Below are 23,056 nucleotides of genomic sequence, written 5' to 3'. Positions count from 1 at the left end.
TAAAGTGTGTGAGTGAGCCTTAATGATCTGATTGTTAATGTTCCAGCTGATTTTTGCTCTGTTGGTCTAATTATTACAAATTACATTATTAATAATTTACTGTAGTTAGGGATATTCACTTTTATGTTAATTTATTAATAATTATCGATGAGTTGGAATAATCAGCTTGTTACACAAAAATAGGGTCATGTGACGGAAAACTGGCCATTATGAAAACAAGTCTATGAAAAGGGCTTTGTTGGAACACAGAAACTTTCAGATCTTAAATGAATGTAAAGAAGAACTGATCTAAATAGTGCTACTACGACTGCTAATAGGTGTCAATATGTGTATAAGACTTCTGTAGAAGAAGGTCCTTCACATTGTTTGTTATAGACACAGGCTGGTCACAAGTGTTCTTTTTTATTAGTCCAACTTATACCATGTCACTAAGTCCCAACATTCATTAGACAGACACAGACTTGTCAGTGCAGCAGTGGCTGATTCATTAAACCTTCCACAGCAACTGAGCTCTGTAGTGACTTTTACATGTAATGTGATATTCTTGACAGCAGGTGTCACTAATCGGAAGGTCGGTGGTTCAATTCCTGGCTCCTCCAGTCTGCATGTCTAAGTGTCTTTGGGCAAGATAATGAACCCCAAAATTGCTCCCGATTGCTGCTCCAGCACCCTGCATGGTAGCTTGCCGCCATCAGTGCGTGTGAATCGATGAAAGTGGCTTGTAGTGTGAAAGCGCTTTGAGTGGTCAGAAGACTAGAAAGGCGCTATATAAGTGCAGTCCATTAACCAAATTACAATACAAGACAACAAGCAGCAGATGTCACCTTACACCACGGAACATGTTCCCACTTCACATGTGTATCTAATGGAACAAGGTGTTTTTTCTGAAGTTTTAAATGAAACGGGGGACCTCGCTGCCAATGAAGATTTCATCCAACAGAGAGAATGAAACATTTCTCGCTCTCAGCATTCCAGAATACATAAAAGTATATCCATTAAATTTCTGTCTCTCATTAAAGAGCCATAATTATATGATCCTTTCTCAGGGGTGATTCCTAAACTATGGCTTGGTGGAAAGGATTGAGGAATTTTGCATTAATTCTCATATCAGAAGTGTTCTTACCTCTATTCAAAGTCAATCATCAGTTGTTCATCGGATGATGAACAGAGTTAGAGCCTTGTGGAAGCCTTGTGGAAAAGGTGAAAGAATATTAATCATATTATGCAAAAAATATAAGAGGCAGTTATCGTGGTGGAAAAATGGTAATTTTCGTCAGGATTCAAGTTTTCAGTAGAAAAAAACAAAACAATGTTCACTAGAAAGAGAGGTAATGATACACATATAAAGATCTGTGGGCAGAGTAGGGATGTGCAGTATTTGTATTTGCATCTGTATTGAGACAGCAAAATTATTTGTATTTGTATTTGAATAAAAGTAGATATAGACATAATGATCCTGTTTTTGTTTTTATTAAACTTCTGATTTTAGGATATCAAATTGTTAAAATGTGTTCTTTAATAAAGTATTGTAGCAAAGTAGGATTCCTTCACCAGGTCTCAAACGCTGGTCTCCCAGACTACAGACTACTGCCCTAACTAGTCAGCCAACAGGCTCAGCTCTGCTGGATATACAGACCTGCAGTTATTTATACATGCATGACACAGAGACAGTGATGTAACCTCACTACGCTACAAGGCCCTGACCTGCATGCTGTTATTTGACATGTTTCTTTTTTCTTGCCAAAAACAAACAATTTTTAAAATATTTTTACATAGTAATAATATTTGTAAAAAACCCACTATTTGAACATTTCTTAGTACTGTATTCTGATTCAGCTCCACCCCTAGTTAGTTATTTCTTGTATGGTAGCACTGTGGTCCAGTATAAATAGACATCATTCAGTTTCAATGACAGCGCAAGTTCCTAGTACTGAATTACTTGGTATAGTCATTGGTCTACCTATAATAATCTCATGAGGGGTAAGGTTCCTGATGGGTGTGGACCTCTGACATTGGGGCTAAAGGGAACAGCACTGTCAATTTCAACTTTGAGCTTCAAAATCGCTCTTCAGAAACCAACGAGTGACGTCACGGTAACTACGTCCATATTTTTATACAGTCTATAGTAAGAACCTAATAAAAGTAACCTTCCAGTGAACGCGATTTCACATTCATTCAGTCAATCAGCCTGCTAACAATAAATGAATAAATAAATAAATAAAAAATATATACATAATTCATCTGGGTCATTGCCGGGGATAATGCTGAGGCATGACGGGTAGTAGCAAGATTCTTGAAGCTCCATCCTTGGAGAAAGGCCATCAGTGGGAAAAAATCACTGATCGCTGAAGAAGAAAGGATGTTGGACATCAGGGCACGGTGCCTTATATACTGTGGACGCCTCATATATTCAGGTAGGCACGTCGTCAATGACTGGCTATGGTTATGCAAATTTCAGTGGCCGTGTGATTGGAGGACAGTATTATCCATAGAGTCCAGTGGAGGGCGGAGCCTGTGAGAGATAGAACTAACATTTAGAGGGCTTTAACTTTGAAATTCAACATCAGAATGTCCTGATATTGTCTGAGTGACACTCTGAGGTGGTCAACCATCAATCTGAAGTGAAAATGTTTTGTGGAACAAGGAAGTTCGTCAAGGACAGTATGTGCTTAAAAGTCAGATTGGTAGAACAACCACACCCAACAACACAGGTTCTAAAAGAATAGGTATAATGAATAAATATGATGTAATTTTGCACCAGAATAAGTGTGAATTATTAAGTTTGACTAATTGTTCACACAATTGAAATGAGAAAGTCTGAAGCTTTCTCTGAAATTCAGTTTGCAGGCGGAAGTTATATTTATCAATTTTATTTATTATTTAATAAGTATTATTTTTTCCTTATGTAGTTATGTTTATATATATATAATTTTTTTGCTGACTGAATGAATGAATGAATGAATGTGAAATCAGATTCACCGGAAGGTTGCTTTTATTTTGTAATCAGTTCTTCCATGCGCTTACCGTAATGCCTAGTATATACACTCACCCCAAAACAACGTGGGGGCTAGTTTGATCGTGTTTTTTGAAGTGGAGGCTGGCCTGACCGCAGTGTACTATTCGACTTTAATGATGCAAGCAGTGAGCGGAGTGAATCCGCTGCCTGGCTGTAAATAACCGCAGGAAAACGGCAGTATTCAGTGTAGTGAGCGGAGGAGAGATGGACCGACACCGTGAAGTGCTGGATGTCCTTTCAAACCCTGAAACGAAGCTGCGAACAGAAGGTTTGTGCGGATTTTACTGCTGAAAACACGCTAACGCTGCAGGGAGAGCTAAGCTAACGTTAGCCGCAGCTCGCTCCTGCTGTGAGGTTTTATTTTGTCTTTCTGCATGTTGTGTCTTAGTTTGTAATGTGTTAGCTGTGTGATTCACTGCGGGATCTTTCATTTAGTCATCATGGCAGTAAAACAGATCTAAACTTACACAGTAAAATCTCTAATTGATTGTCAGGCTGCAGGTACAGAAAGTTGCTCTGATGATTTATAAACTAATAACAGCTTCTCCTGAAATAGCAAAGATGCTCTTAAAGAAGAAAGTAAAACAAATGTAAAATTTAAAACTGTGGACAAAGCTGCAAAAGTGTTTTATTTTAATGATTCATTCATCTAGAGCTGCAACAATAAGTCAGTGAATCCATTTTTTAATTTTATTTTGTTGTGTACTATTGAGTTAATTGCCAACTATTTGGATAATTGATTTATTGTTTGGAGTCATTTTTGAGGAAGAAAATGTCCAAATTCTCAGATTCCAGCTTCTTAAATGTGAATATTTTCTGGTTTCTTTAGTTTCTATGACAGGAAACGGAGCAACTATTTATTCATTAAATTAAAATGTTCTATATTGGGATAGGTATCGTTATCGGGATATTACATGACTTATATCGAGATATGAGATTTTGGTCATATTGCCCAGCCCTAATTATGGATCAAACAACTAATGGATTGATCAAGAAAATATTTGACAGATTAATAGATAATATAGTTAATCATTAGTTGCAGCTCTACATTCATCATTTGAATCATATCTATAAATGCTACCATATGGGTAGTGAAATGATCAATAATAGGGGTGTAACGATTCTCCAAATCCACTGTTGAATTCATACCTTGGGGTTCTGTTGTGTGTGTGGGGGGGGGGGATCAATAACATTATGAAGATAGATTAACTTTATAAATAAACTTCATAAATTAACTAAGTAAACAAATAAAAACCACTTATCTTAAGACCAGTCTACTATTAACTAATTACTATTAAATTACCGTACTTCCTCTAATAGTGGCTGGGGCCTTTATTTACCTGGCATGGTTTTAGTCCACTTGTCCCCTTGGAGGGAAGGGTCACTGCAAATCAATACAAAGTTGTTGTGAGTGATCAGCTTTATCCTATGATGAAACATTTCTATCCTGATGGGAGTGGTCTCTTCCAGGATGACAATGCCCCAATTCACAGGGCACGAGGGGTCACTGAATGGTTTGATGTGAATCATATGCTATGGCCTTCACAATCACCAGATCTCAACCCAACTGAACACCCATGAGAGATTTTGGACTGGCGTGTTAAACAGCGCTCTCCACCACCATCATCACAACACCAAATGTGGGAATGTCTTTTTGAAGAATGGTGTTCCTCAGCCTTGGCATTGACTCTGCAGTCTCTGGAACTCCTCTGGAGGGATGAACACCCTGAAATTTGGTTTACAGCAGGCATCAGACACATCAGGTTACACAGAGACATATAAACATTGAACAATAACAAGCATAATAAATAAAAATCATGTTTCCTTTGAGTAAACCATTAGCTCAAATAAAAACAAAGATACTACTAACACATTGAACCAGAGAGTGGTAAACCTCAGCCAGCAAAGACGGCAACAGTACAAAATCTAGTATTATGCACTGCTAGTGAAGTGCAGAATAAATGTTGTGCAGTGGCAGTGCGTAAAATATACAAGAACTCCTTATAAAGTGAATGGTCAGGACAGTTAAGTTAATACTTTGGGCCTTATTGATAACATGCTTACTGTAAATGTCCTGGAGCTGGGCTTGCTGCACCCCAATCACCTTACTGGCTACTTTAACAAGCTATACCCAGCCTGTGTTTACTGGACAGGTTGAGGCAACATACTGATAAAACAGTCATTATAACATTACACACCTTAAACAAATGAATCTTTCTTTAAAAGAACAAATGCTGCTGGACCCTATTGCAGACAGCATCAGTGCTGGATTCAAAACTCAGGTTGTTATCAATAAAAGTTTCTTAGTATTTATACTTAGGGACAATCTCAACATCCTTATCCTGACTGGTAGTGTGAATAATACCATCAGACTCATGCGAGTGTTGTTGTCTTTATTGTCTACTTTGACAGTATGTTTAGAGTTAAGCGTAGCTATCTACCACTTCTCTCTGCTGGAACTGTTGTAATCTGCTGTTCACTCATACACTAAATGTCAGGAAGCTGCCATGGAAACATTATACCATTTCTTCTTCGCTGGTTTTCTGTGGCTGACTTGCTCGTCTGTCCTCCGCACATGCCCAGTAGGAGGAAAATTTCCCATTTTGGCATTATAACGTTGGCAGACATATTTGCAGAAACGAGCTGAATCTCCTGCTGTGGATGTGTGTCATTTTTGCTTGAAAACGGTGTTTTGCAATTTAGCCAGTTTAATGTAGACATAATCTTATTTCGATAATGGAAATGCTCATTAATCGGAGTCCTAAACATAAGGTTAATTTACTCAGCTATTCTCTACATTTTCTTTGTATCCTACAGCAGTCCACCTGCTCGAGAAGGCTGTGGCATACAGCCTAAAGCTTTGGGAATAATGAAGAAAGCGAATCTTAAATTTAGAATTTTTATCACAATTGTTCCCTAGACCAGTCCTTATTTAACAAGGCTAGGGCTTGGGTTAGGGTTAGGGTTAGGGTCAGGGCTAGTTGTTAGGGCCAGGGTTAGGGCCAGGGCCAGGGTTAGGATTAGGGTCAGGGCCAGGGTTAGGGTTAGGGTTAGGGTTAGGATTAGGGTCAGGGCCAGGGTTAGGGTTAGGGTTAGGGTTAGGGTTAAGGCCAGGGTTAGGATTAGGGTCAGGGCCAGGGTTAGGGTTAGGGTTAGGGTTAGGATTAGGGTCAGGGCCAGGGTTAGGGTTAGGGTTAGGGTTAAGGCCAGGGCCAGGGTTAGGATTAGGGTCAGGGCCAGGGTTAGGGTCAGGGCCAGGGTTAGGGTTAGGGTCAGGGCCAGGGTTAGGATTAGGGTCAGGGCCAGGGTTAGGGTTAGGGTCAGGGCCAGGTTTAGGGTTAGGGTTAGGGTTACTTAGCTATTCTTCAGTTTAGCCAATCTAGCCACAATTAGTCGATTACTAGATTAGTTGTCAACTATTAAATTAAACTCCAACTATTTTGATAATTAATCATTTGGAGTAATTTTTAGGAAAATGTACTTCTCAAATGTGGATATTTTTTGGTTTCTTTAGTCCTCTATGACGGTAAACTGAACATCTTTGGGTTGTAGACAGTTGGTCAGACAAAACAACAAACTTCAGGTTGCATCTTGTGCTTTGCGAAAAGGTGATCAACATTTTTCACTTTTCACACGCTTTATAGACCAAACAACAAATTTAATTAATTGAAAAAAATAATCAACAGATTAATCGATCATGATAATAATTGTTTGTTGCAACCCTGGAAAATTCTCTCATTGTGTTACTATCCCTGTGCTGCAGCTCAGAATGGAAACTCCAAAAGCACGTCTTTAGGACTGCAGCTAATGACTATTTTAATTATCGATTAATTTATTGATTATTTTCCACGATTAATTGATTAATTATTTGATCCATAAAATGTCAGGAAATGGTGAAAAATGTGCATCACTGTATCCCAAAGCCCAAGGTGACGTCCTTGAATACCTTGTTTTGTCCACAACCCAAAGATATTCAGTTTACTATCATAGAGCACTTAAGAAACCAGAAAATATTCACATTTAAGAAACTGGAATCAGAGAATTTTTTTCTTACAAAATGACCCAAAAAGATTAATTGATTATTAAAACACTTATTGTTTTAAAAAAAAAACCTAACATCTACTTGATTTGATTTACTCTTGTTTTGTCACCTACTCAGAAAAATATTGCCCTAAAGTGCTTCTAGTGTTTGGAAACTCAATGGGATACCTTAAACATAAAATATGGTTATCAAGTTTGATAAAAGTTCATGTGTTTACATTAATAGCTGTCTGTCTGTCTGTGTTTCAGCTTTACCTTTAGATGTGCGAAAAGTGATTGTTGGTGAAGAAGAGCAGCAGGAGAGGAGCTCCAGTCTGGACCAGGAGGACCCAGAGCCCCCACACATTAAAGAGGAACAGGAGGAACTCTGGATCAGTCAGGAAGGAGAGCAGCTTCAAGGGCTGGAGGAGGCTGATATCACTAAGTTCACATTCACTCCTGTCCCTGTGAAGACTGAAGATGATGAAGAGAAACCTCAGTCCTCACAGCTTCATCAAAGACAAACTGAACAGATGAAAACAGAAGCTGATGGAGAGGACTGTGGAGGACCAGAACCAGCCAGGAGCTCAGATCCAGATAGACATTTACAACCTGATACTGATGACAGGTCTTCAAATTCTTCTGAGACTGAAACCGAAGACAGTGATGAATGGAAGGAGACCAGTGAACCTCAGTCAGGTTTAACGTCTCATATGAGTTGTGATGAGTTGAATTCATTCAGCTGCTCCGAGTGTGATAAAAAATTTAGCCAAGAGGGACACCTGATCATACACCGGAGAATTCACACAGGGGAGAAACCTTTCAGTTGCTCAGTTTGTGGTAAAATATTGGTATGCAAGGGGTCTCTTAGGAGGCATATGAGAATTCACACAGGAGAGAAACCATTTAGTTGCTCAGTTTGTGGTAAAATATTAGTATGCAAACGGTCTCTTGGAAGACATATGAGAATTCACACTGGAGAGAGACCTTTTAGTTGCTCAGTTTGTGGTAAAAGATTTGTTTGCCAAGGGTCTCTTAGGATACATACGAGAATTCACACAGGAGAGAGACCCTTTAGTTGTTCAGTTTGTGGTAAAGGATTTGTATGCAAGTGGTCTCTTAAGAGACATAAGAGAATTCACACAGGAGAGAAACCCTTTGGTTGCTCAATTTGCGTTAAAAGATTTGTATGCAAGGGGTCTCTTAGGAAACATATGAGAATGCACACAGGAGAGAAACCCTTTACTTGCACAGTTTGTGGTAAATCTTTTACTCAGTCAGGTCTGCGCTACCACATGAAAACTCACACAAGAGAAAAACCATTTGGTTGCTCAGTTTGTGGTAAAAGATTCAACCAGGAGGTGACTTTGCAGCTACACATGAGAATCCACACAGGAGAGGAGACATTTAGCTGCTCTGAATGTGGTAAAGACTTTGGCATCAAAATATATCTCAATAGACACATGAAAATCCACACAGGAGAGAAGCCATTTAGCTGCTCTAATTGTTGTAAAAGATTTAACAAAAAGGGAAATCTGCAGAGACACATGAGAATCCATTCAAGAAAAACCATTTAGCTGCTCAGTTTGTGCTAAAAAGATGTATACAAAAGGTACATCTGTCAAGCTACCTGGCTGTCCACAAAGGGGAGAAACTGTTTTATTGCAGTGTTTGCTACCAAAGATTCAGTTGGTCTACACAGTTCAAAAGACACAAGTGTGTTGATAGTCCTCAGTATGCCAGTCCTCAACTGAAACGGATGGAAACAGAAGCTGATGGAGAGGACTGTGGAGGATCAGAACCATCCAGGAACTCACATCCAAATAGACATTTACAACCATTTACCCCGGGATTCCACCTGGCACGTGTGCGCCGCGTTCCGGCTCCGACGCAGTTTTGCTCCGTCCTCTGCATGGCGCCCTATTCCACCGGGAGCGTGTCAGAAGCGCGTTTTCACTGTGGGGAAGCCTTCCACCGTTTAAAGTCAGTTGCACTCCTACTACAATAATTATAGCAGCCTAGTCAAAGCTGATAAAGTCCCTTAAGGCTACTGTAATTACTGCAGTAGCAGGGCAACTAAACTGCCCATTTTTGTTAACTTGCTCAGATTTCGTTGATTTGGTAATTTTCCTTGATTTTTGTGCTTCTGCTGTAGTTAAGTAGGCTACGTAGTTAAATGGTTTCTTTATTCATCTGCTTTAATTGCGTTTATTGTTGATATACGACCAGGAGTCTGCACGGGGTGTTTTATTTTGAAAATTGTCTGCATGGGGTGTTTTATTTTGAAAATTGACCGGATGCTCAATGCTGTTTCTGTGTCTCACTTCCTGCCCAGCTCGATCTGCTCTGTGCTGCTTGACACGGTCTCCGTAAAAAATAGACGAGGCGCCTATCTGTAGCGCAGTGGAGTGGAGAGCCGCTTCTGGGACGCTTCTGAAACATGCCGAGGCGCGCCCGGTGAAATCGGATACATTGACTAGAGTGGCAGCGATCACCCCTGGCAGCCGCGTCAGAGCTGGAACGCGGCACACACACATGCCCAGTGGAATCTAGAGTTTAGTACTGACAAGGTTTCAGACTTTCCTGAACCTTAGACGATGATTATTATTGGAAGGAGACCATTGAACCTCAGTCAGGTTTAGACACCATATGTTTTCCTTTAAAGTGATGTAGTACTGGCTTAAAAACTTCTTTTTCTCATGTGTTACTGAACTCATTTAGACGAGAAACTTTTCAGTTGCTCACGTTCATTTCACACAAGCGGAAATCTCATCAAATGCATTAATGTTTATGGTAAAGGTTTGTCCTGGTGTTTTTTCAATAGACTGAGTTTCAATATTAATAGTATATAAAGGTGTGTTTTTGGTATTAACAGCAGTAAGTGCTCAAGAAAATTTACAAATTGAAACGACTATCAACATAAATTAGTCAACAGTAATGTTAAAGGAAACATGAGCCAAACTGACTAACTGCTTTGGTAATTTGGTAATTGGGCTTGGGAGTGGACTGGACAAAAACTTATTTGTCCAGACTTATTAAGGAAAGACTAAATACATACGAGAAATAGGAAGAAATTACTTTTAACTGAAAGCTGAAAGGATAACAGAACTCTGAAAAATGTGTAGGAGAGAACAGGGAAACATGAGCCACTTTTTACATTTGATGATTTTACTGCAAAATAAAAGTGTATTTGTTTCAAAGAATAGTTACTATATATACTTCAGGTTGTTGTGTACCCATGGAAATTAAAACAAGTTATGTAATTGTTATGGTTTTAGAACAGTGACCCATCAAAAAAAAGTTAGTCCTACGGCACAACTTCCACCAAAGTAGGGGTAAAATGAGCATGGGGATGGGGTAAATAGTGCTACCATTAAATACTGATATAAAAATGACACAAAATCAAACAATTTTGAGATAATGATAAGGCAAAAAATCATTCTTTCAATTAAAATTATATGTTTGTGTCCTGTTGTTCAACATGTTAGCTAAACACTTTCAGTAAAGTTAAACTGATCTTTGTGTGTTAGCTACAGAAAGAGTGTGTGTGTAAATGTGCTTTTGTGTAAACAGACAGGTGACAAAGGAAAAACTGGTCCAGGTCTGAATGTTTGACCCCTACAGTGAGGGGATCTGGTGACTCTGTTATGCTTTGGGGGGCATTTTGCTGGCATGGTTTGGGTCCACTTGTCCCCTTAGAGGGAAGGGTCACTGCTAATCAATACAAAGTTGTTCTGAGTGATCAGCTTTATCCTATGATGAAACATTTCTATCCTGATGGGAGTGGTCTCTTCCAGGATGACAATGCCCCAATTCACAGGACACAAGGGGTCACTGAATGGTTTGATGAGTATGAAAATAATGTGAATCATATGTTATGACCTTCGCAGTCACCAGATCCCAACCCAGCTGATCACCTATAGACAGCGCTCTCCACCACCATCATCAAAACACCAGATGAAGGAATGTCTTTTTTAAGAATGGTGTCCATCCCTCCAGAAGAGTTCAGAGACTTTTAGAATCAATGCCAAGGCACATTGAAGATGTTCTGGTGGTCCAACACCTTACTAAGACACTTTACGTTGGCTTTTCCTTTATTTTGTCACCTGTCTGTATGTAAAGCATGTTTGCTTGTGGCTTAAACTTAACATTAGTCAACAATTAGGTATTTATTCATCAACATTGTAACAGGGAACAAACATGAACAGGGTCTCTAGTCTCTAGAATATCGTAAAATAATTTTCGGGGTTAAATCGAGCCATTGACTCAACTTGCCCCAATATCACTGGCACGTTTTACCCGAAAACCTCCATTTAGACAAAACTGTTTCACACAGCGGCTCAGATCCACATTTATGCTGAGTTTATGACCTTGTTTTGTAGCTTATGCTGACTTAAATTAACATGTAATACTGTCCAGAACTAAGATACAAGACTGATAACTTAAGTGACATGATGAATTCACGTGCCATGACAAAAATCTGTTTTGCTGACCAAGATGTCCAAGATGGATTGAGTAATGTGAGCTATACTTTCTTAATTTGTGGTCACATGACTATTTTTGTTTATGGTTACCTAGATAAAGGGAGTGGCTCATTTTACCCCGTTCTCCCCTAATAATTTGTTCAGAATTTTAATGTAATCCAGCCATTTATTAAGGGTTTTTCAAAAATACTCAGCATAAAAGTTTCCATGTCAGGAGTTGATAGTGACAGTGATGATTACAGTTATGTGTAATATAGATGCTGTTTTTTAAACTTTGTAAACTTATTTATACTGTTGCCTTTTTCCTCTATGATTGTTCATGTTTTTTTGTTTGAAATAAAATTAACTGAATAAAGTGAATATCATTGTGTATCATTAACAGTGAGACAAGGGGCTCCGTGGAAACTTATAAGAAATAAAGTGTGTGAGTGAGCCATAATGATCTGAATTTTAATGTTCCAGCTGATCTTTGCTCTGTTGGTCTGATTATTAATAATTAATTAATAATTATTAAGAATAATTTATAATAATTAGGAATATTCACATTTATGTTAAATTATTAAGAATTATAAATAATATAAGTTGGAATACTCAGCTTGTTACAGAAAAATAGATCCATGTCACAGAAAACTGGCTGATATGAAAACAAGTCTTTGTATGAAAAGGTCTTTGTTGGATCACAAAAACTTTAAAGCTATAATATGTAATTATTCCACATTAAAATGTCTAAAAACAACTAGACCTATGTTATATATGTTGTTGAGTTGTGTACTTACATTATCCCAAATGTTTCCAACAATTTTCAAACCCAGAGAAATCTGTAATTCAATCAAAGTAACGGACCGTTTCATTTGGTCGCCTGTCAATGGCGTCATACCTCTAAATTTGCCAATCAATGACACATTTATAATCATAATGTTGATTTATTACTTTTGTGTGATTAATTTCATTATTCTTTTAATTTATGTGGGAGTCAACATTTTATTTTGTTCTTAATATTCATTTTATTTTATCTTTAGTTGTCTCACACCTTTCATTTTATTTTATGAGCGCTACAAACTAATCATTGATTACATTTCTAAGATATACATACATATATATATATATCTGCGGACAATGGTTTATAGGTCCATGTGATGAATGAATGATATTGACAGTATAAAGAGCAGCACAGCCGTGCATAAAGGTTGAGCATAATGACAGCTGTTCTGGCTGTTGAAGAACCTTGCCAGTGCAACACGATTTGTGAAACTGCACTTCTTCTTACCTGTTTGTTTCACTGACAGGCAGAGCAGGTGGCGAACTGATATGAAAACAGTTGGTTCAGGGTGTGTCTTCATCCATTTATGGATAATTGTGGGAGTGGAAATGAGGCTCCTGCAGTTCCTAAATGACTGAGATTTATAAAACAGAACCAACTGTACGCACAGTTTTACAAATCTGACTAAAAGAATGCATATGCATATTTCTAGCTTTGTGTGTACACACAGTTTTAGTCATGAATCTGCACAGAGTTTTATGCATCTGGCCCCAGGACTCTTCCTAGAGGTGCCTGGCCTGGCCTTGGTAAGAGAAGTGACCAAGAACCTGATGGTCACTCTGGTTGAGCTCCAGAGATCCTGTGTGGGGATGGGAGAAACTTCCAGAAGGACAACCATCACTGCAACACTCCACCAATCTGGGCTTTATAGCAGAGTGGCCGGATGGAGGCCTCTCCTCAGTGAAAGACACATGAAAACCTGCTTGGATTTAGCCAAAAAGCACCTAAAGGACTCTCAGACTGTGAGAAACAAGATTCTCTGGTCTGATGAAACCAATATTGAATTGACCTCAGTTCTAAGCATCATGTCTGGATAACCTTATCACCTCCCCGATACCATCCTAACAGTGAAGCATGGTGGTGGCAGCATCATGCTGTTGGGGTGGAAAACCTGATCCAGAGCGCTCAGGACCTCAGACTGGGCCAAAGGTTCATCTTCCAACAGGACAATGACCCTAAGCACACAGCTAAGACGATGCAGGAGTTGCTTAGGGACAACTCTGAATGTCCTTGAGTAGCTCAGCCAGAGCCCAGTTGAAAACAACTGAACATCTCCAGAGAGACTAAAAAATGGCCGTCCACTGACAGTCCCCATCCAACCTGATAGATCTTAAGAGGATCTGAAGAGAGGAATGGCAGAAAATCCCCAAATCCATGTGTAGTGACTTGATTTGGACAAACAAAAAAACCTAAGCCACAGTGAGGAGCTGTTACCGAGATATGTAATTGACGCGTCGTCATGTGGCGGCTCCATGTAGTAAATCAAACATCTGCGGACTTGCACTTAAGATGTATTTATTTACCACCATGTACCAATAAAGCCTTTGCTATACACACACTTACACCTATAACTTGCATGAAAACAAACAAAAAAGGCTTAAAGATTAGCCTCTAAACGGCGGTCAAAAAACTGGGTGCTTCTCTCGGTAGCAGCACACCTGAGGAGTAATTGCCTCTTCTTCTACATATGCATTTCCATATGCTGCTGTCCAATACGCCACCTACTGTGGCAGGGAATGACCTTAACACACACGTAGATACAAATGGCTCTAACACCATGTGTGTAAAGGTTGTCACGTTTGCAGCATCTATTCAAACAATTAGTCCTCACCATAATTATACAGTTACATTACAATTTTATTTTGTTGTTCACACATAATTTTTTCCTCCTTTTTGTATCCAGACCTTGACCGAAGCCATTGAACAGCTAGAGACAAGCATGTCATCCATGTTACTTGAGATGAAGAGCATTTCAGAGGAGGTACCAGCCAATTAAGCAGCTGACAGCGACTTTTTTCCCCACACTAGCAAATCTACCTCAACACACACATCTAACTCAGATCAGCAACTGGACGCCCCAGTCAATTGTCTGACAGGCTGTGGGTTGTGAATGAATTAAATGTTTGGAAATTGTCATGTGGGGTTGCCACTGATGCAAGGAAAATCTTCAGCTCTGGGTCCAAGATAAGGATAGAGTGGAACCGTCTGGATGGGCACAGTAGAGTGTGGCAGTCTTAGAAATTTTAAACTTACAGTTGCCAAAGAAGACAGTTCATTATTTGGTGCAGTCTGGCGGTGCGGTGTCTCACACCAGTGGTTCATGAAGCCTGTACAGAAATGCAGGAAGAGCTGATGACAGATATGAGAGAAATCTCAAGCACCAGTGCAAAGTTTGATGTCTGTGGAGATGCAAGGTGGGTAATAACCAATAGTAATTGCAAACATCATGTTGTGCTTATTCCATTTATTCTAGAACAACTACAGTATTTTTCTCTAGCAACAGAACAGATTCCCTGAGGTTACAGTGCAAAATATTAATGCTACAGCTTTATGGATGACTCATCAAAGTAAATAATTATGTCTGATCTGGTAAAATTCAGTTCATTTTTTTTCTGTTAACTTTTATTTGACATGGGTGGATTCACACATGAAATATATGTAATTGTCTGCATAAGTGTGTTTTGGCATCGTGATTTTGTTTTTTTCTGTCCAGGTTTCTGAGACCACAAGCTAACCTGAGGTGCTGGCATCCTCTGATCCAGAAAGATCCTGATGTTGTATTGTAACCAAGTCCCACTCATGGCAGTAGTCGCTCTCTGGGTCCATGGGCATGGGTTTACAGTTTACACATCTTCACCACCAGGTAGCTTAGAGCTCTTTCTTGGCCTCCAGCTTGGCCACCAGTTTCCTCTCTCTCTTTCAGCTTGTTCACTCTCCATCTGCAAAAGTTCTTCTTCTGTATATTTTGGGTTTTACAGGTATCCTCTTGTCTCATAAGTGAACAGCATTTTGTTGTTGCTGTCATAATCACTCATTTTTTATTTCCTTGTATTTGTTGTCTTTATTGTTCCATAAATATATAAAATATTCAGTCATGGTCAAAACACCAGAAACTGTGACATAGTGCAGCCATGATTAACATCTGGCAGAAGGGATGAGATACAGACAATAAAGGGAGACATGATTATAGGAGACAGAAGTCAGTTAATGTCAAACAGTTTAAAGGAGGATGCCATAATCACAGAGAGAAGGTGATCAGTACACAGTTAAGGTTCAGGCATGCAGGTTTTCACTCCATGTTATATTTAATGGGGAAAAATCCATCAAATCTGTCAGTGGTGTAACGTTCTGGAAGACGTAGAACACATTTTGATGCTGTTGTAAATATAATAAAGACTTCACCTTATGGGATTCACCAATAATGACAAATGCTCTCACTGACCAGACTCCATTGATGACCATATTCATGCATTCTGGCTCTGCCCATACAATCAATCATTCTGGTCTGAGCTCATGAGCAGACTTTCCACCATTCTTGGCCTCAGTGTCCCCCTTCCTTTGTTTTGTTTTGTGCTTTTTGTTGTTGTCATCCCATATACTTTTACATCTATGATTCCTGTTTTTGTTTTTTCTCTCTTTTATGTTCTATGTCCTGATAATTAAATGAATAAAGAAAAAATAAATTAAAAAAGTAAATGTAATACAGAGAGCGAGACACTAAGAAGGGGAAATAGGGTGTGATTTTTATTTCCTGTTTATTTATTTATTTTTTCTTTTTTTTATAGACCAATCAGTATTCAGATTATGTAATGTTTTGAATCTACACACATCGATACAGCAGGTGGCGGTTTGCAGCTTTGAAGCTGGTTTTCGATCCGCCAATAAACACAAAGAAGAAGAATTGAAACCCGGAAGTGATTTTCTTTAGCATACTGGCGTCTAGATTGTGTTGCGTGTTAGCAGAGTCCTGCTCTATTTCTTCTTCAGAAAGTGTCTGAATTAACCATCATGTCTGGATAAACCTGCCTGTACTGTTCACGATGTTTCACCTCTGATTTATCTCCCGGTAGCCCACAAGGACATTGAAGTTAGCTCAGTGTGTTAGCTGTAAAAAAAAAATTGACGGAGCTCAGGAGCAGATTGATTGTTTGATGGAGACCAAACTGAGTTTCTAACGGAGAAAAGGTTACGTGTTAAAAATGTCTAAAGTCCAAATGCTGAGAGCGTCGGTGACGCAGCGACTAACTGCGGCTGCTGAAGAGATATTTGTGCTGTTTGAAAGATCGATAGCAGAGTACGAGGAGGAACTTTCTCGATCCAAAGAGGAGAACGAGCGACAACGCAAACTACTGGACGCTGTTTTCAACCCTCAACTTCAGCTACACAGAGCAGGTTTGTTCCCTTTAAGTTACATCTTCCCAACAAAAAACCCTGTTTGGGTCCCCTTGTGCCCCATGTGAATAATCCACATGGGGCCCGCATGAAATAGTGGACGTGGACATGTGGGCCCCAAATTATGGGGCCCTAGTGGGAAACCCACACCAAGCCTAAAATGGTGGGCATAGTGTGGGCTGGTCATTGGTGCTGTGGGCCTGACGAGAGCTTATTTTAAAGGTGCCACTGACCAACAGTGGACCAATAGAATCCCAAAAAGACACAAAATCAATATTTATTTTAAAAGTACACTCTTAATAATTAATATGACAGAATGAATAATTAAAATTAGATATGATACAGCATAATAAATACAATTCAATGTAACATAGGCCTAAAACTCTCAACAATAATCATAAAACCATTCTAATAATCATAAAGATGGAACAAAAAAACTGAATCCTTCAAGGCACCAAAAGACGGGAACAGAGAACAGGAGCCTGTCTGTTGTATGGAGGACAAGCTGGGGCATCTTAAACCTGAAACATTTACACACAATTAAAATACTCTTTACTTTTAACGTTATCAAACGAAGAGAAATGTCCTCCTAGTAACATCCCTCATGGCAGGGTTTTATAGCTCTGATCAGTCTGCTCTGATTGGCCACCGCAGCTTAACATTGGGTTGCGTTTCTCCAAAAATTGACTGTGGAACAACTTTCTCACTGCAGGCTCCTGCGGCCAAAACGCACTACCCTGATTTAAATGAACGAGAGGACAAGCATTCTCACCACACTACAGCCTTAGACCTACTACCTCTGCGTCCCTCCATCTCTGTCTTGAGGATTTCTTAGCCAATGTTTGATGGCAGTTTGTTTTGCTGCTTTTTATCACAGCATCTATAAGAAGAGAAAAAAATAAGTAAAAATCTTTAACAAATTTTAAAAAAGTAATGAGGTAAAGCTGGAACCACACAAACTGATATAATATGAAATATGAGTGTGTATGCATGTATCCAGGGTTTCCACCAGAAAGGTTCATCCTACAGGATCCTGACATGGACAAAAGTCCTGAGTTTAGAATAAAGTGACAAGTACAAAAAGAGTAATCTATATTCTTATAGGTCAGTGGAAACATTTTATTGTTCCATGTTTTTATTTCCACTCTGGTTTTAAAAACAGAGCTTCGAACAAACTGAGAGATCATTTATGACACTAAACACATAATGATGATTTTAGCTGTTTTTTAATGAAGTTGATTCTCTCCCCGTAGTGAAACTGACAGTGTGGATGATTTTACGCTCTGATTCCATCACTGCAGTTTAGGGATGCATGATATTGGATTTTTTGCCGATATCTAATATGCCGATATTTTCAACTCATTGTGGCCGATTGCCGATGCCGAGGAGACTATTATGCATGCAAGCATAGATTGTACTAAATATGATCAAGAAAGACAATATATGAAGGAAGAACTCAGGAAGACTGGAGTTCAGCATTAAAACTTTAATGAACCTGCCAAGTGGGAGCAGCAGTAGAGTTTTCATTGAGTTTATTAGACAGACAGGATTAATGTGTAGGATTTAATCTCTGGTCCACACTCCGGAGCAGAAGGTGGCGCTAATGCACCTAATACGCTGGTTGACAACCGCCGTTATAAATCAAAATGAAGAAGTTTTTTCCAAACAGAGTGGTACATCCTGTCAGCCAAAGTGTTTCTTGGTTTCCTATCTGTGCCATGGATGTATAAAGAGAACTTCCCGGTAAGAAAGTACCCGGATCTTCCGCACTGTGTGGCCTATAGAGCATGCGCACTAGTGACTTTCGCTGGCCGAGTCGGCTACTTCTGGTTTAGCCCTCTGGCTAACTTGAATGGGGATAAAACAATTCAATTCAATTCAATTCTCTTTCACAATGTAAGTCTGTGGGAAAAAGTCTTTTTGGGGCCAGTGTGCATCACGTGACGTTGTAATTACACAGTTTGGCCGCTATGTCCAATTGGCTTCAAAGCCTGGCGCTCTTCCTGTATCCAGTTCTCTTTATACATCCATGATCTGTGCAGCCGAACACAGCAGCTCCTCGACGGACTGTTTCACCCTGACGGTCCCGGTGTTTCCTCTGCAGGCTGCACTTCACTCAGCCGCCCATCAGACCCGCTGCTTCTTCCCACTTTAACCTGAATAACAAACCGAGACTCGGTGCCCCAGTTGGACCCACATGGAGAGCCGGGGCTAACGTTAGCTGAGAGGCTAGCTGGCTGTGCGTCCCTCAGGCCATGCTGCGGCTAACGCTCCGCAGCCTCTCAGCGGGTCTGACGGGCAGCTGAGTGAAGTGCAGCCTGCTGAGGAAGCACCGGGACCGTCAGGGTGAGAAAGTCTGTCGAGGGAAGCACAGTCAGGCGGCGTTGGAGAAGGTGACATATCAGCCTCTCATAATCGGCAGAATTCGCCAATGCCGATATTTTATTTTAGAGCTTTTATCGGCCGATACCCCAAATCAGATGCCCCAAATCATGTTTTAAAAATAAAATTTGATGTAATGGAACTTCCTGCTGTAATATATATGATCAAGTATATATGTTTTTCCACATCATACATACATTTTTGTGGAGTAAATAAATAGAGAGGAAAGATGCCACCCTAAAGGAAGCTCGACTGTAGTGGAAATCAACAGACTGACAGGCTTATTAAAGAAGAAAATTGTCGGTCAAGTATGTTAGAATGAATACATCGCTAATTCAAATTTTGAGATACAGGCTGTTTGCCTGTGTTGGCAGAAAAGTGCCAAAATTCTTTGCTTCCAGCTTCTTAAATGTGAATATTTTCTGATTTCTTTAGTCTTCTGACAGTAAAGTGAATATCTTTGCGTTGTGGATAGAGCTGCAACGACTAGTCGATTAATCTATTAGTTGTCAACTATTTAATTACTTGCCAGCTATTTTGATAATTGATTAATCATTTGAAATATTTCTCTCTGGTTTCCTCAGTCCTCTGTGACAGTAATAGGAATATCTTTGGGTTGTGGACTGTTGGTTGGACAAAACAACAAACTTCAGGTTGCATCTTCTGCTTTGCGAAACAGTGATTGACATTTTCCACTATTGACGCTGTTTTCACACATTTTAGAGACCAAACAACAAAATTGATTCATTGACAATATAATTAACAGATGAATCGATCATGAAAATAATTGTTGGTTATTTTCATTATCAGTTAATCTGTCCATTATTTTCACGATTAGTCGATTAGTTGTTTGGTCCATAAAATGTCAGAAAATGGTGAAAAATGTGCATCACTGTTACCCAAAGCCCAAGATGACGTCCTCAAATGTCTTGTTTTGTTCACAACCCAAAGATATTTTGTTTACTGTCATAGAGGAGTAAAGAAACCAGAAAATATTCACATTTGAGATGATCAGAAAGGGATTAGAGAGCATCAGAGAGTTATTTTTTTAATGACTCAAAATTATAAATTGATTATCAAAATAGTTGCTGATGAATTTAATGGCTGGAAACTAATCGATTTCAATTATTTATCTTTGCAGCTCTACATTTCTTGTTTTAAAAAGACGGTAACTTTGGAAAATATGCACTTGATTTGATTTTACTCTTGTTTTGTCACCCACTCATAAAAATATGACCCTATAGTGCTACTAGTGTTTGGAAACTCCACATGGTACCTTTAACATAAAATATGATCATCAAGCTTGATGGAACAAAAGTTCATGTGTTTACATTAAAAGCTGTCTGTCTGTCTGTGTTTCAGCTTTACCTTTAGATGTGCAAAAAGTGATTGTTGGTGAAGAAGAGCAGAAAGAGAGGAGCTCCAGTCTGGACCAGCAGGACCCAGAGCCCCCACACATTAAAGAGGAACAGGAGGAACTCTGGACCAGTCAGGAAGGAGAGCAGCTTCAAGGGCTGGAGGAGGCTGATATCACCAAGTTCACATTCACTCCGGTCCCTGTGAAGACTGAAGATGATGAGGAGAAACCTCAGTCCTCACAGCTTCATCAAAGACAAACTGAACAGATAAAAACAGAAGCTGATGGAGAGGACTGTGGAGGACCAGAACCAGCCAGGAGCTCAGATCCAGATAGACATTTACAACCTGATACTGATGAAAAGATTTCAGACTCTTTAAAGACTGAGACTGAAGACGGTGATGAATGGAAGGAGATCAGTGCACCTGTTGTAATGACCTGTGATCTGAGTTGTAATGAGTTGAAATCATTTAGCTGCTCCGAGTGTGGCAAAAAATTTAGTCAAAAGGGACACCTGCTCATACACCGGAGAATTCACACAGAGGAGAAACCTTTCAGTTGCTCAGTTTGTGGGAAAATATTAGTATGCAAGGGGTCTCTTAAGAGACATATGAGAATTCACACAGGAGAGAACCCCTTTAGTTGCTCACTTTGTGGTAAAAGATTAGTATGCAAGGGGTCTCTTAGGAGACATATGAAAACTCACACAGGAGAGAAACCCTTTAGTTGCCCAGTTTGTGGTAAAAGATTTGTTTGTGAGGAGTCTCTTAGGAGACATGTGAAAATTCACACAGGAGAGAAACCTTTCAGTTGCTCACTTTGTGGTAAAAGATTTGTATGCAAGGAGTCTCTTAGGAGACATAAGAAAACTCACACAGGAGAGAAACCCTTTACTTGCACAGTTTGTGGTAAATCTTTTACTCAGTCAGGTCTGCGTTACCACCTGAAAACTCACACAAGAGAAAAACCCTTTAGTTGCTCAGTTTGTGGTAAAAGATTCAACCAGGAGGTGACTTTGCAGTTACACATGAGAATCCACACAGGAGAGGAGACATTTAGCTGCTCTGAATGTGGTAAATTATTTGGCATGAAAAGATATCTGCAGAGACACATGAGAATCCACACAGGAGAGAAGCCATTTAGCTGCTCTTATTGTCGTTTTAGATTTAACAAAAAGGCAAATCTGCAGAGACACATGAGAATCCATTCAAGAGAAACTGTTTAGCTGCTCCGTTTGCGCTACAAAGATGTATACAAAAGGTACATCTGTTAAGCTGGCTGTCCTCAAAGGGGAGAAACCATTTTATTGCAGTGTTTGTTACCAAAGACTACACAGTTCAAAAGAAACAAGTGTGTTGACGAGTCCTCAGCAGCTCAACTGAACAGATGGAAACAGAAGCTGATGGAGAGGACTGTAGAGGATCAGAACCAGCTAGGAACTCACATCCAGATAGACATTTACAACCAGTTAGTGCTGACGAGGTTTCAGGCTTTCCTGAACCGTAGACAATGATTATTATTGGAAGGAGACCAGTGATCCTCAGTCAAGTTTAGACACCATACATTTTACTTTTAAATGATATGAGAGGTAATACTGGCTTTTTCTCATGCGTTACTGAACTCTTACCTTGCGAGGTAGCTGGATTTGTGAAGGTCACACAACACACCATCTTTTCTGGCTTCAAGTCATGCGCTTGTGGCTGAACCACAATGAATCAGACCAATCAGCGTCCTATAAGGAATTACAGGCAGCTACAGGCGTGGTTTAGGTGTGATGACAGTGAGAAGCCCATTAGTTACCCCGTGATAGACAGTCGTTCATCAAATCAGGACGACTTAGACTCAGATGGTTCTGTGTAACAAATAATCTGAGCATGTCAGGTTAAATGAACTCATCCAGGAGAGAAACATTTCAGTTGCTCATGTTCATTTCACACAAGTGGAAATCTCTTCAAATGTATTAATGTTTATGGCAAAGGTTTGTCCTGGTGTTTTTCTTTAAATAGACTGAGTTTCACTATTAAAAGTATTGTGTGTTTGTGATGTAAGTGCTCAAGAAAATGTATGTAATGTATGTAAATGACTACAAACACAAATTAGTCAACAGTAATGTTAAAAGAAACACAAGCCAAACTGACCTGCTTTGGTAATTGGTAATTTGGTAATTTGGCTTGGGAGTGGACTGGACAAAAAAGTTGACTTATTAAGGAAAGACTAAATACATATGAGAAATTGGAAGAAATGACTTTTAACTGAAAGCTGAAAGGATAACAGAACTCCATCCTCTCAATGTAGTCATGAAGAAAAAATGTGTAATAATTTGTTCAGAATTTTTTTTTAAAAAGCCAAAAAACTTAAGGAAAGACCAAATACATACGAGAAACAGCAAGAAATTATATTTAACTGAAAGCAGTAATAAGAAAACAGAGCTCCATCCTCTCAATGTAGTCATGAAAAAAAATGTGTTTAGTAACTAGTTCAGAATTTTAATGTTAGTTAAATATACGTAATAAAAAATATATTCAGCATAAAGGTTTTCATGTCAGGAGTTGATAGTAACAGTGATGATTAGTTTTGTGTAATAT

At 39.3% G+C, this 23,056-nt stretch overlaps 3 protein-coding genes across 4 annotated transcripts in view; all 3 read left to right on the top strand.

Moving 5' to 3' along the window:
- LOC121913138 (gastrula zinc finger protein XlCGF57.1-like) overlaps nt 1-23,056 on the top strand; it is a 72,661-nt gene that overhangs the window by 19,814 nt on the left and 29,791 nt on the right. The gene's annotated exons all lie outside the window — the stretch shown is intronic.
- On the top strand, nt 3,077-9,076 carry LOC121913178 (gastrula zinc finger protein XlCGF57.1-like). Its single transcript, XM_042435869.1, has 2 exons — nt 3,077-3,284; nt 7,307-9,076. Exons 1-2 carry the CDS (start codon nt 3,221-3,223, stop codon nt 8,611-8,613), a joined length of 1,371 nt encoding a protein of 456 aa, XP_042291803.1. The 5' UTR covers nt 3,077-3,220; the 3' UTR covers nt 8,614-9,076.
- Nucleotides 16,223-23,056, top strand: part of LOC121913174 (gastrula zinc finger protein XlCGF57.1-like) — a 44,584-nt gene continuing 37,750 nt past the window's right edge. The window contains exons 1-2 of one of the 2 annotated variants that reach the window (XM_042435863.1): nt 16,233-16,732; nt 20,477-21,789. In XM_042435863.1, coding sequence (XP_042291797.1) covers nt 16,540-16,732; nt 20,477-21,696 — 1,413 coding nt within the window. In that variant the 5' untranslated portion in view covers nt 16,233-16,539 and the 3' untranslated portion in view covers nt 21,697-21,789. Of the gene's footprint in view, nt 16,733-20,476; nt 21,790-23,056 lie in introns of those variants that run through there. The other variant, XM_042435864.1, reaches the window with a different exon arrangement.

Source organism: Thunnus maccoyii, chromosome 15 (genome assembly GCF_910596095.1).
Source record: "Thunnus maccoyii chromosome 15, fThuMac1.1, whole genome shotgun sequence".
Lineage (NCBI taxonomy): Eukaryota > Metazoa > Chordata > Actinopteri > Scombriformes > Scombridae > Thunnus > Thunnus maccoyii.
Note: the sequence above shows the minus strand (reverse complement) of the source record. Positions and strands in the feature narration are given on the sequence as shown.